At 40.0% G+C, this 13799-nt stretch overlaps 1 protein-coding gene across 4 annotated transcripts in view; it reads right to left on the bottom strand.

The window, feature by feature from the left end:
• Positions 1-13799, bottom strand: part of crebbpb (CREB binding lysine acetyltransferase b) — a 66976-nt gene that overhangs the window by 14609 nt on the left and 38568 nt on the right. For 2 of the 4 annotated variants that reach the window (XM_079631671.1, XM_079631672.1), the window contains exons 3-12: positions 8517-8678; positions 7657-7900; positions 5064-5177; positions 3560-3787; positions 2971-3061; positions 2497-2634; positions 2045-2110; positions 496-613; positions 212-380; positions 42-104 (exon numbers count right to left, since the gene is read on the bottom strand). In XM_079631671.1, coding sequence (XP_079487797.1) covers positions 42-104; positions 212-380; positions 496-613; positions 2045-2110; positions 2497-2634; positions 2971-3061; positions 3560-3787; positions 5064-5177; positions 7657-7900; positions 8517-8678 — 1393 coding nt within the window. The remainder of the gene's footprint in view (positions 1-41; positions 105-211; positions 381-495; positions 614-2044; positions 2111-2496; positions 2635-2970; positions 3062-3559; positions 3788-5063; positions 5178-7656; positions 7901-8516; positions 8679-13799) is intronic. The other 2 variants (XM_079631674.1, XM_079631673.1) reach the window with 1 other exon arrangement.

Genomic DNA, 13799 nt, shown 5'->3' with positions numbered 1-13799 from the left:
CAACGGTAGTGTATACATGTATACAAAAAGATAAACTATACCTTGAGGGACCTGCATCCGGGACATCAACTGATTTGGCACATTGGACATAGGGACAGGTCCATCTGAGGAAATAAGGATTTTTTTTGAGCAGCTGAACATCAAGAAAGCAGCCAGGGAACATTTAACATCCAGAAGATCAGAGCATTAAAAAAAAAGCAAAGCCACTAACTTGGTGGCCGGATGGCTTGTGCAGGACCCATAGCGTTGAGCTGGGGAAGGCTAGGCTGCTGAGGACCCTGAGCGCCCATTTGTGGCTTTGACAGCCTGGACTTTCTCTTCTCCTCCAGCTCCTTCTGGATCTTATAGATCTTCTCAGCCAGAAAGTGGTAATACTCATCCTGATCACAAGATTTTTAAATATATTAATACATGGACGACCTGGTGCCTTCTTACAGTCACACACACCATATTGAAGGAAAGTTCAAATGTAGCACGATAGTTCAGGTACTTTACCCTGCTGTTGGCTGACTCATACATGTCCCCTTCAACCTTACGCGCGTAAGCGACCAAGTTGTCCATGCGTCGGTCCTTCAGTGCTGCAGGGTCAGGCGTCGGGAATATGGCTTGAACTCTGTAGGGGTGTTAAAAGAATACAGTGTTAAGAGAACTGCCCTTGGCAAATCATGATTGTGAATAGGGTTTGAAAGTGACACCCGCCAAATGCGAGTGAAAATCCACTGTGGCGTGTAACGCAATTCAACACATGAGCCAATTCGGCAGGTTATGATTCAGAAATTATGTTCGATCGCTTTGCATGCCATTGCTATCAGAGAGCCCTTCCCCTAAACGGAGCCTCAAAACAACGCATAAAGAGGGTCGCACAATGAGAGACAAATGTATTCAATTCGAACGCGTTGTTTTCTATGACCGTACGCAGACGCACAACAGCGGTGCCCAACTACTCCGGCTGTTCAAAATCATGCCGAACCACACCATAGTTTTCCATTAGAATACAACGATAAGGACAAATATATGTGCGAACTGACTTCACCCTAGGTGCATTTTTCAGAAACGGGTTTGTTTTTGTGGCTTGAATAAATATTCTTCATATAGAGAAATAATATTGATCGCACTTTCTCTTTCCGTTTGCGCTAGGGGTGTAACGATACATGATTCGCGATATAGAGTTAGTTTTATCCAAGGCTCAGCTCAACTGTATTGATAAGCTATAATTTTAACATTTTAAGTCTGTCATCATATACTCACACTGGTGTCAATCTATAGGATTTTTATTCAACTGCCAAACACAAATGAAGATATTTTTATGAAAACCCGAGTGATTTCTGTTCCTCCATTTAAAGTCCATTCCTCTAAAATTTAAAAGATCCAACAAAAAATCAAAGGCATCGTAAAAAATAATCATTTGAGCGGTCTAATCCAAATCCAAGTCTTCTGAAGAGACATGATGGCTTTATGTGATGAACAGATTTACAACGACGAGCAAGAGTTTTAGATGGTTTATTCTTATATGTATAGTGCATTAATAGCAGGAGAGGCGGGACATAGCAAGCACGGCTTGTCATATCCAACGAACGCCTGTATTGAAAGCACGAATACTACATGAGGAAAAATTATTAAAAAAAAATTTCAGTGACATTACTACATTAAACTACAATGTATAATGTTGAATATAATGTATAATAATGCAATAGGGTTAATATTGCAATATTTGTGGGTTCTGATAATAATATTACAACAATAATATTAGTTTAATAATAATTTACAAAGAAAAAAACGATTTTGGCTTAAAATATCACGATAAGCATAAGTGAGTTCACTATCGCAATTTGTACCGAATCGTGACGAGTGTATCGTCACACCCCTAGTTTGCGCTGTTTTTTTTCTTTTTTCAAATACCTTAATTCAAACTCATTGACGCCACTTTGCTCATACTTGAAGTGAACTTTTGCCTGTATTGTGATTAGATTCACTGTTTCGGACTGCTGCCTTGAACTTGAGAACGCGAGTACAGAATGACGTGACCGGTGTGCGATAAGCCTGCCTTTGAGATGTCCGCAGCGCGGCGCTTCCCGTCTGCTGTGCGACTGGTAAACGCTCCGCCAGAGCCCTAGGAGACAATTAAGAGGCCACTTTTTATAGAGGCCTGTTCTCATAAATGCCGCATGTCCAAGACTTTTGGGCAAAAAAAGCGCCCTAGCGTCTTTATTGCTACGTGCAGGTAAACTCATGCCAATCATCAGAGAAGTCACAGAGAATTTTGTTTTATTTCCATTTTATTTTATTTGAATGATATCTGCAAACAGTGATTGACTGTCGTGAAGCTGAAAGCAAAACAATGATTTAGAATCGGATTTAATAATAAATATATTTAAATCTAAGCTGGTTTATATCTGATATTTTTGTTGTGGCTATTAGAAGTTCTGAATGGCTGGCAAATTAAGAAGCCAAATTGGCTGGTGAGTGAAAATGTGAAATATGATTTCTCCAACTCACAGCTTGTGCACTAGGTGATTCCTCAAGTCCTGAGTGACGTGCTCGTGCCAGGGCTTCTTCATGCCGGGCATTGACAGCGGTGCAGCTGTGGGCAGGTTCCCACCGCCGCCCATGTTAGACCCGTCTGACATCATCTGACTGTGAGAGCAGGATTACAACATTAGTTTTCAGAACAAAAACTTCATAACTCAAGATTTTTCTACATAACAGGGTGCATCATTTGACAAACATCTGCGAAATCTGACAAAGAACCTTACATATGCATTTTAAACCAATATTCGTCCCTTTTATAGTCTCAGATTTCCTTGAAGTTTCAGACATTACAACCCATTATAGCCGCAGAACGGCTGTAAAAATCATTCCACATCGACACCGTTTGCTCTCCTACATCGCTGTACTCTACAGATGAACATTTCCGGCTCTGCAGTGTGTGCGGGAGGTTAAAGGCGAGGGATGAAAGGTGAAAAGACTCACTTGCTGTTGAGGGATGAGGGGAGAGAGGAATCAGTGTGAAGGTTCGTCTGATCGGCCATACCGTTACCGCCGATGTTCATCTGGTTAGTGCCTGAAGATGTTGTGGGAAACCAGACAGGGGTTACACACGAATACACCACATGATGAGCAGCATGAAGTTTCAAAGCATACTGACACCAGATGCAACAAAATGTATCGGCTAATAGACCAAGATGCACTTTATATGCCAGTTTTGGGCTTTCCATTTTATTTTTGTCCCATCATTAATACGATATTTGATGAACTACATTTAGCAAAACTAATAATGCAATAAAAATGATGTTGCACTTGTGAGCATCTTTGAAAGTGTTTGATAAATTGCATTCAGAAATTGTAATTATGCAAAATAAAGATCTGATTGCACTTGTGTGCATGTTTAGTAAATGGCTCAACGCATTTAAAATGATGCAAGATGAAGTTACAGAATGACAGCAACTTTCAAGGTTAATAATGAACATGGAACATTGAATCGTTCACAATATTCCGCTTTTCCTCAAATACCACACACTCAATCACGCGTAACATTTCAGATTTCCTCAGAGGTTGATACCTAAAGCAGTCATGGAGCGCATCTGCTGCTGCTGCGTCTGCTGCTGTCCTGCGACCTGCGTCTGCGCAGCCGGCTGGTTCCCGTACGGGAGCCCGAGTGCTGCGTACGCCCTCTGCATGGAGCTGGGGTCTATGTGTGTGCCGCTGCTGATGGCGGGTGCAGCGGGTTGACTCGTGCCCACGGGGCCCAGCGGAGCCTGCATGCCAGTGTTAGGGGAGCTCAGCATTGCTGCAAACACCACAGAAACACATTTGTTAGATTAAAATATTTCCATTAAACCTTTATAATAGTAATAAAATTGCATACTTTTTTCATATCATGCAAGTTGCTGCTTCAGATTAGGCCTAACAACCCTTAACCTTGGTAAAATCGCTGTAATATCTACAAACAATATTAGGTAACACTTTACAATAAAGTTCATTAGTTGACATTAGTCCATGTATTAACTAACGTGAACTAACAATGAGCAATACATTTGTTACAGTATTTATTTAGTGTTAGTTAATAAAAATATAGCTGTTCATTGTTTGTTCATGTTAGTTCACAGTGCATTAACTAATGTCAACAAACACAAATATTGATTTTAATAACATTAGTAATTTTTTAACTAATAATAACTAAGATGAATAAATGCTGAAGTATTGTTCATTCTTAGTTCATGTTAACTAAGATTAATTGTAAACCTTATTGTAAAGTGTTACCCAACATAAAAAGTGTTCTTCATAAATAACTAATTTGTAAATGACTGTGGATAAACATGCCTGCTAAATGCAAATGAAACATTTAAAACAAACAAAATGAATACATAAAAATATTTGCAATTTTGCAGTACTTCCACTTGAACTGGAAGCACGAGTGACTGAAGTGGAATAGCCATTTTGGAAACACAGAGCAGCGGCACAGAGCAGAACTGCAGGAGAGACTGAGAGAACGTGCTTCTGTTGCCACTACAGGGGGATTTAAACGATTTGTCCAATCGGAAAGCGGGAGCTCTCTGTGTCCCGCCCCCCATGAAAAACGAAGGGTGGAGCCCCTCCCCCGCGGTGTCAGATTACAGCCCCGCTGCCTGCCGGAATCTGCTGCTGGTCTAATGCTTTCACATCCAGAGCGCAGCCGAGATGCACGCATGACCTACAGGTGGCAGCACTCATGTAAACGCACCCGGTCTCTCAAAGCATGAGATGGAGAACAACACAGTAAGTACAGTGACAAACCTGTGTTCACACATTAAACTAATTATTTTGCTTTTTCAAAATGGCCAACTTTGTGCACAATGGCCAATGTACATAAAACTGACCCAAAGTAAACGTACCCAAGTAAATAACCATAACAATTAAACCACATGACAGTGCAGGTTGGACGTTTATGCAATGTCGTAACATATAGCGCCATGAAGTATATCCCTGAAAATATGGTCAAAATCCCCACTTGGAAAATAAACTCAAAGAGATGCAGAGAATGTATCAGTGCAGGTAGAGTATTTTTAAATGTGAATAAGACGTACGCTGCTGGTTTCTCTTGTCGCTGGCGTTCTTCAGGGGCAGACAGACGGGGCAGTCGTGCCGGGTGCAGTTCTTCCAGTGCGAGATGATCTGTCTAGAGGAGGCGCAGTGAGCCACTGTGGAAATGGACAAAACAACAGAAAAACTTTGTTATGCTGCAAATAAATTACACTACTGAGCAATCACATACTTAAAAGGAAAGAAAAAAAAAAGGAAAGAAAAGAATAATGACTAGAAGAAAATATGAATAATTCATGTTTGAAAGGTGTTGCTATGTGGTTATTAGGGTGCTCTTGGCGATTGCACTACTAGGTGGTTGATTGCTGCATACCTGAAACCACAGACTGGTAAAAAATGTCACTGGTGGGTGAAAGGGGGAATTTTTCTTGTTTACATTTAAAGTTTCAGAAAATTCTGTTATTAGAATATATATTGACATTAGGGATATGATGGTGAGGAAAATTTCCCACCGGTTAATCGACGCGTGACAACACCAGTAACACCAGTGGACACTAAGGATGTTGAAATTAATCATTGCATTGTAATAGACCATAATCAATTTTAGCCTACTGACGTTTCTGATGTCATACACGCTACTCGCGCTAGCGTAAAATGGCGGAGGGAGGCGAAACACAAAAGAGAGTAATACAAAATGCACGCACTACTTTATAAGCACGCACTACGAGTCAAGTGCAAGTGTGTACGCGCGTGCGTTATTATAAATGAAGTACACTCGACCGTTTCATGCACTTTTAGTATTTACTAGTGTTTGTCCTAAATGGTCCTGTCGTCTGCTGTGTTCAGACTTAAGTTGTGTTTGATTGCTACATTCAGGAAGTGTACTTTCTTGGAGCAGATCAAATAAAAAAGGGAGTTCATATTGACCGCCAAAACAGCCCTGACCCGTCGAGGCATGGACTCCACTAGACCCCTGAAGGTGTGCCGTGGTCTCTGGCACCAAGGTGTTAGCAGCAGATCAGCACATCCACAGACGCTCGATTGGATTGAGATCTGGGGAATTTGGAGGCCAAGTCAACACCTCAAACTCGTTGTTGTGTTACTCAAACCATTCCTGAAAGAGGCGACAGCCACCAGGGAGTACCGCTTCCATGAAAGGGTGCACATGGTCTGCAAAAAAGCTTAGGTAGGTGGTACCTGGTACGTGTCAAAGTAACATCCACATGGATGGCAGGACCCAAGCTTTCCCAGCAGAACATTGCCCAAAGTATCACACTTCCTCCGCCGGCTTGCCTTCTTCCCATAGTGCATCCTGGTGCCATGTGTTCCCCAGGTAAGCGACGCACACGCACCCTGCCATCCACGTGACGTAAAAGATAACGTGATTCATCAGACCAGGCCGCCTTCTTCCATTGCTCCGTTGTCCAGTTCTGATGCTCAAGTTGGCACTTTCTGCGGTGGACAGGGGTCAGCATGGGCACCCTGACTGGTCTGCGGCCATGCAGCCCCATACACAACAAACTGCGATGCACGTGTATTCTGACACCTTTCTATCAGAACCAGCATTAACTTCTTGAGCAATTTGAGCTACAGTAGCTCGTCTGTTGGATCGCTCCCCACGGGCATCAATGAGCCTTGACCCTGTCGCCGGTTCACCACTGTTCTTTCCTTGGACCAATTTTGATAGAAACCGACCACTGCAGACTGGGAACACCCCACAAGAGCTGCAGTTTAGGAGATGCTCTGACCCAGTCGTCTAGCCATCACAATTTGGTCCTTGTCAAACTCACTCAAATCCTTACGCTTGCCAATTTTTCCTGCTTCTAACACATCAACCTTGATGACAAAATGTTCACTTGCTGCCTGATATATCCCACCCACTAACAGGTGGCGTGATGAAGAGATAATCAGTGTTATTCCCTTCCCCTGTCAGTGGTCATAATGCTATACCTGATTGGTGTACTTTTAGTTAAGTTTTAAACAAATTGTCTGGAGCTTCTGTCCAAGGCAACATTTTCCAGTGTAGACAGCGAGATTGATCAAAATGGAAGCAATGCAGTTTTGCCAAACTCATTATGTAAACTTTTCCATCCCAGTTTGTGCTGTGGAAATGTGCAGAATGGGTCCAGATTGGACACACAAACAAAAAGCTTATTATATTAAGGTCCCTAGATATGTTTCAGATCCCTCTAACAATAGTCATGCTTGTCTTAGCAAGCACCACTAATAAATGAGACACATATTGCATTCTAGATGATCAAGGTTTGTTTGCATGCATTTAGTTTTTTACACCATGAGAAAACGCTCTGGCCAAATTATATCATGTCAAGGAGTAAAAGGGGCTTCAATGTTCCAGACTCCATCATACTTAGACAGTGAGGCCACAAGAGTCAAGAGTGAGTTCTCATGTTTACATGAAGCCCGAGTGGCCAGCCAGACAGTTCAGCAACACAAAGATGTACAGTCATCACTAAAATATGGTTGTGGACGAAGACACATGTGGTTGGATGAATACCCAAGCACTTTCAGGTCAACTCCGAAATGACATAGACCAAGAGTTCTATCAAATTCAGAGCTTGGGACAATTGCTGGAGTCCAGTTATATATTAACATGACTGGTGTCATCCTGTCTCTCACCTTGGCAAGATTTTCCCGCCTGGCAGTGGGTCATGTGGTTGAGGACGTTCTTCATGGTGCGGCAGTGGGGCAGGGCACAGGTGCGCACCTCTCCGTTGGCCTGGTCTCGCCGCTGGCACTTGTGGGCGTGAAGCAGCAGGACCAGCTGCTGCTGGATCAGTTTGCGCTTCTCTGGGTCTGCCGTGGGGCCTGTCGACACCCCCTGTCCCGGGACCATGCCCACCGAGGACACCTGCTGCTGCAGCTGGAGGAAAGAGTTTAGATTAGATAGAAGCTCCATTTCTGTTAAAATGTAAAGAACAAATCTTTCTAAACATTATCAGTTGGTTTGAACGATAAAGCCACAAAAGGCCATGAATTTATGATTACATTCACTGAGGTGTTAAGCGTCTATTTTACGCCTTAAACTAATCAACTAAAGATAAAAGCACCGATACAACACTTGTAGTCATGAATACAGAAGTTTTATATAGCATTTCTGATTATCAATGTTAAAAACAGTTCATATTTTTGCTGAAACCGTGATAGATTTTTTTCAGCATTTTTTGATGAATAGAAATGGACAAATTATTTGAAATAGAAATCTAATGTAACATAAAAATCAAAATACTTTGTTAACCTAATTACATTATTCTGGAGCAGTCTAGGTCAGTTTTCTGATCTGAATGGTCAAGCACAACAACAATTTTACTTAATTCGGCAGTTTATTTACTTTTTACGTCATATTCTGCTGCATGTAAACGTGCATTTCAATTAGCTCTCCAAAAGAGTAATTAGCTGCTGAATAGATGCGTGACGCAGAGACAAGAGACCTGAAGTGTTGTGGACTGAACCAGAGCCCGCTCTGGGGGGTTACTCACTAGATTTGGCACGCTGGAAGCACCCTTCAGGGTGGGCTGGAGGCTGTTGGGGAGAGCTGCCTTGTTCTGGATCTGAGCGTTTAATCCAGCGCTGGACATCTGCTGGACCGAACCCTGTGCATACTGCTGCCCGAATGGGCCATTGGGGGTTGCAAGACCCATCTATGGAGAGAAAAAAAAGAAGAGCTTTAGCATCAACAAACCTCACTAGTTCTCAGGGAGCAAATGTGGCCCAAAACAGCTTTCACAGTAGCAATTCAGTTTAAATTCATAGAAAGCATTCTGCAGGCACAAGGTTCAGCTCTCTGCCAGTGTAGCGTAGACGCTGTCGAGCCAAAGGTTCATAGGTCAAAGAGAGTACTAAAAGATACTGTCATCAGCTGCTCAGTGACATCCGTCTGCTCACATACGAGAAGTGGATACAGTTTTCCCTTTCAGTGAAGCAGAGCTTGAGAACAAGAAAGCACCGGCTCTTTATAAAAACAGCAAATTATAGATTCACTGATGACGCAATATATAGAATTACACTATCGTTCAAAAGTTTGGGGTCAGAAAAATAAATAAAATAAAAATACAGTAATATTGTGAAATTTTCTATTGTCATATTTTAAAACGTAATCTATTCCTGTGATCAAAGCTGAATTACTCCAGTCTCTAGTGGCACATGATCCTTCAGAAATCATTCTAATGAGGATTTGATGCTCAAGAAACATTTCTTATTATTATCACTGTTGAAAACAGTTGTGCTGCTTCATATTTTTGTGGACACCATGATTGTATGACATTTAAAGCGATCATGTCACTTCAGAAAATTTGGACTAATCCGGCTGATTCATATGGACTAGTTTTATGATCTCTTTATGCACTTTATGAAGCATTAAAGTGGTAGTTGCGTAGCTGTCAATGGAGGGACAAAAATCACTCAGATTTCATCAAAAATATCTTAATTTGTGTGCCGAAGATGAACGAAAGCCTTACAGTTTTGGAATGACAAGAGGGCGAGTAAATAATGAAAGAATTGTAATTTTAGCAGGGCTCTAGACTCATTCTTCACACTGGTCGCACCGGTGCGATTGACACACACTCAGTTGGTCTCACCAGCACATGATTTGGTCACACCTTTTTTGCCACAACACGGGATTAATCAATGCATGCTGATGAATAGTTGCCTTAAGCTATATTCGGACGGGATTAGTTTAACATGGAGAGGTGGGGTAAAGTAATTATTACCAGAGCTTCTCAGAGATTTTTAGTCCCGTCCGAATGTGCCATCTCAGTAATCATTATGGACTAGGGATGTTAACGATTAATCGACGGCCGATTAATTGTCGATAAAACATTTAATCCATAGTCTATATCTATCTATATCTGATTTGTCTTATATTGGATGCCTCCCTTGAATTAACGCTGTAGTGCGCGTGATCAGCCTCAGCGCGCGCGGCTCAAACGGCACTGCACGACTAATAATGACTATTGGCAGGACTGTCATATTACATAACATTATAAAGAGAACAATATTGTAATAAAACATTGTGCATTATTTGAGTTTAGTTGCTATGTCGCGTTGCTCCAGGAAGAGCGCGTCCACAACATGAGTCATTCTGAATATATACGCGTCATTTTGTGCAGAAATAATTTGTAATATTATGTTTATTTTGAATATATCTGATTAATCTCATATAGGATGCGTTTCTTTGAGTTAAATAACGCGCTAGCAAACTAAGTGCTCCAGTTTAACGGTAGCCTATTCATTCAGCGCGCGCAGCTCAAACAGAAATGCACGACTAATAATAACGATGAATAATTTGGGACTGACATATTACATAACATGAGAATACTATTATATTAAATCGTTGTGAATGCATTGGGTTTAGTTGCTGTCTTCAGTGCGGTGTTCAGGGAGAGCACGTCCACAGTCACACACTCTGCACGCATCTGAGGCGGCGCTGGTGACGAGGCGTATTAGTAGTAGTCATTATATTTGATTATTAAGTAATTAATTTAATTAAATGATAAATCACATCGAAACATTTTACAATCCTACTAGCCCTTTATTTAGATTAAAAACCACTCTCATTCATTTGGTGAGGAACATCGCGTTTTGAGCTGGATTTGCAGACCCTGTCACGCTGTTGGCCATGCCGCTGCAGCAGACGCATATCGCAGTATTAAGGCTAACGATTAATCGATCGTTAATTTAAACGACAATCGATCATGGGAATTTGTGAAAATTGACATCCCTAGAATGGACAATGTCAGTAAAGATTACGGCAACTTTTACCTTCTGTAATAAGGTCTAAAAAAATTACCTCAGTTACTACTAATCCAGTGCGGATACCTGCATTTTGGCCGGATCGGTTATCGATCAGACGAGGCCGATCCAAATCCGATATTGTGCGTATTACTATTCTGTCATTGTTGAGCCCCACTAAAGGCACAAATACGTTTTAAAGCACTATAAAGTTTTCATGCACTATATTATAAGTGTTCAGAACCCATTCTATAGTCTAATATGAGGTAGAAATTAATATTTAAGTCGTTAAATTCAAGTTCACGTAAACCCACCGCTGCGGCTGTCAGTCATTCTCCATTCAGCATCAAACAGCGCGTCGCGTTCGGTTACGACAGTCAACAACAGCATGAAACTCTCAAGATGATTCAATGTTAATATTATTATACTTGATCTGTAGATAAAGGTATGGTTTCGCATAAAATTACTTTATCTTGCTGGACTGTATTGCTGTAATCGTTAGCCTACTGCCTACTTTCTACCGGTTGTCTCTCACAACACCGGAGTAGAGCACTATGATTGATTCACGCGCACAGTAACTGAAATTTAAAACTGTTAAAAGAAAAGAATAAATAAACTATTGCTTAGATAGATACTGTATAATACACTACGCATCAATATGTCTTTCCTTAGTGCTTTGAACTTCATGTTGCTTCAAGCGCATCATTCTGCGCTCGCGATGCGCATAAGCGCTTTATGCCGCACTGTATTGGAGCCTTTTATATTATAATACTGGTAACACTTTACAATAAGGTTCATTAGTTAACATTAGTTAACAACATTAGTTAACATAAAAAAATAATGAACTGCACTTATACAGCATTTATTCATCTTTGTTAATGTTAATTTCAACATTTACTAATACTTTATTAAAATCTTGTTAACATGAGTTAATGCACTGTGAACTAACATGAACTAACAATGAACAGCTTTATTCATATTAACTAACATTAACAAAGATTAATAAATACTGTAACAAATATATTGCTCATTGTTAGATCATGTTAGTTAATACATTAACTAATGTTTAATAAATTAACCTTATTGTAAAGTGTTACCATAATACTTTTGCGCAATGAAATAGTTAATAGCCTTTCTTGTTCGGTCATACTCCTATCTATCATATGTTGCTGCCTCATTAAACAGCTGTGCTATAATTAAATAAAAAACATCTTGATTTTATAGTAGGCTAATCTATATAGCCTACATTTTTAAAAAAAACTTTTTGATCTTGTTATTCATGAATGTATTTTACAACAATACAAAGAGCAATGTCTAATGTTTTACCAGATTTAGTACTACACTTATTGGCCCTCATTTATGAAAAGTGCGTACACCAAATTTCCAGCGTACACCTGGCGTACACCCAAAACCACGGTGACTTTGCGATTTATCAATATGGACGTTGGCGTACGGCACGCTCAAATCCTACGCCAGCTCAGGAGGTGGTGTACATGTACGCACGTTTTGAGTTAGTGCTGAAATGCGCAGAAAAACAATTCCTAACACCACAAAACGCACTGACAAACTAAAGATATGATATATTATGTAAAAAAACAGTGAAATTATAAACTTCAGTGTTTATTTTTGTGAGTTAAGCCCGGCAGGTGCGCACGGACTGGGTTCAGTAATGAAAGGCTTTCAATGACCAAAAAATAATTCAGACTGACAAAATAATTAAAATGACATTCTTCTTCTAAATAACAATAAGCGTCATTAATAATCAAAATCATAATACTAATAAGAAGAATATTACAAATTGTCATGCAATTATTCACATCATCATCACTATTGTGCACCCCATTACATGCGACATCATGCGAAATTCAACGCTAATAGTTTCAAAACACGTGCTGTAAAATAATGCATTGTGATAGGTTATTTGCTCAACCAACCAGCGATTTAAACTGGATTTCCACCGGAGAAGTTTCTCCTCTTTGCCGTCTTCCGTGTGTCCATTTATCAAGAGGCAGGTATTGCGTACACCTGAATTTCAAAGGTATGCACAGCTTCATAAATCAGGCGGTAAATAAATTTTACAATTTCGACGCAAGATTGATAAATGAGGGTCATTGTCTCTTAATTGTTCTTCCTCACTAAATAATGTTTTTTTTTTACTAAATGCTCAGATTTGATAAAATTATTGTGCACTTGTGATTTTTCTAGAGTTAATTTTAGTGCTGAATTAACCACTAATCTAGTTTATAATAGCATTTTTGTCATAGATTATGATCATATATTTTTCTGATTTGTTGTTTTTCTTTATAATGAAGTTGTCTGTATTAAGTAGGTTGTGTTTAACCCACAAAATAGTGATTATCAGTTCAATACTCAGGGTTATAGAAATTCTACTTGAAAAAAACTGCCCTGGTATCGGATTGGTATTGGTATCGGTCGATACTCAGAATTTTTGGGATCGGATCGGTTCTGAAAAAACTGGTATCGGTGCATCCCTAGTATGGAGGCACTTGAAAAATATTTCAGAAACGTTCTAGGCGATGGGACGTCAAGTCTGTGGCAAAACTAGTGTTTTCTGCATACCATTCAGATCAAAAAGAAGATCGAAAGCACTTGTTAGAGGCATGAAACTTCTTTTAGCCTATTACCAACAGAATCCAATCAGAATTTAGGCCTAATTAATTTAATTAATAAATCGTTCAATCGGACCTAACTGTTATATGTAGGTTATATATAGATTATGTGTTTGCGCACTTAATATCAAGAAGCAACGTGATACGCACATGATGACAGGGAGGTGACCCTCCCAATTCAGCCCTGTTTAGGGTGAACCATCCCTTAAAGTTAATCCAAAGATACAATGTAAAAAATTAACATATTTTCAGTGTAATTCCCCAATAGAAATAGAATGAATGGGTTTAAAGTGTCAGAGGGATAACTTTTTTCATTTTTGTGGAGCGATCCAGAATCATGAGGGGAAAAACATGCACAGAAGAATTATTCACAACAAAATCTAATATGTGTATTTAGAAAAT

The sequence above is a fragment of the Phoxinus phoxinus genome (genome assembly GCF_949152265.1).
Source record: "Phoxinus phoxinus genome assembly, chromosome: 1".
Lineage (NCBI taxonomy): Eukaryota > Metazoa > Chordata > Actinopteri > Cypriniformes > Leuciscidae > Phoxinus > Phoxinus phoxinus.
Note: the sequence above shows the minus strand (reverse complement) of the source record. Positions and strands in the feature narration are given on the sequence as shown.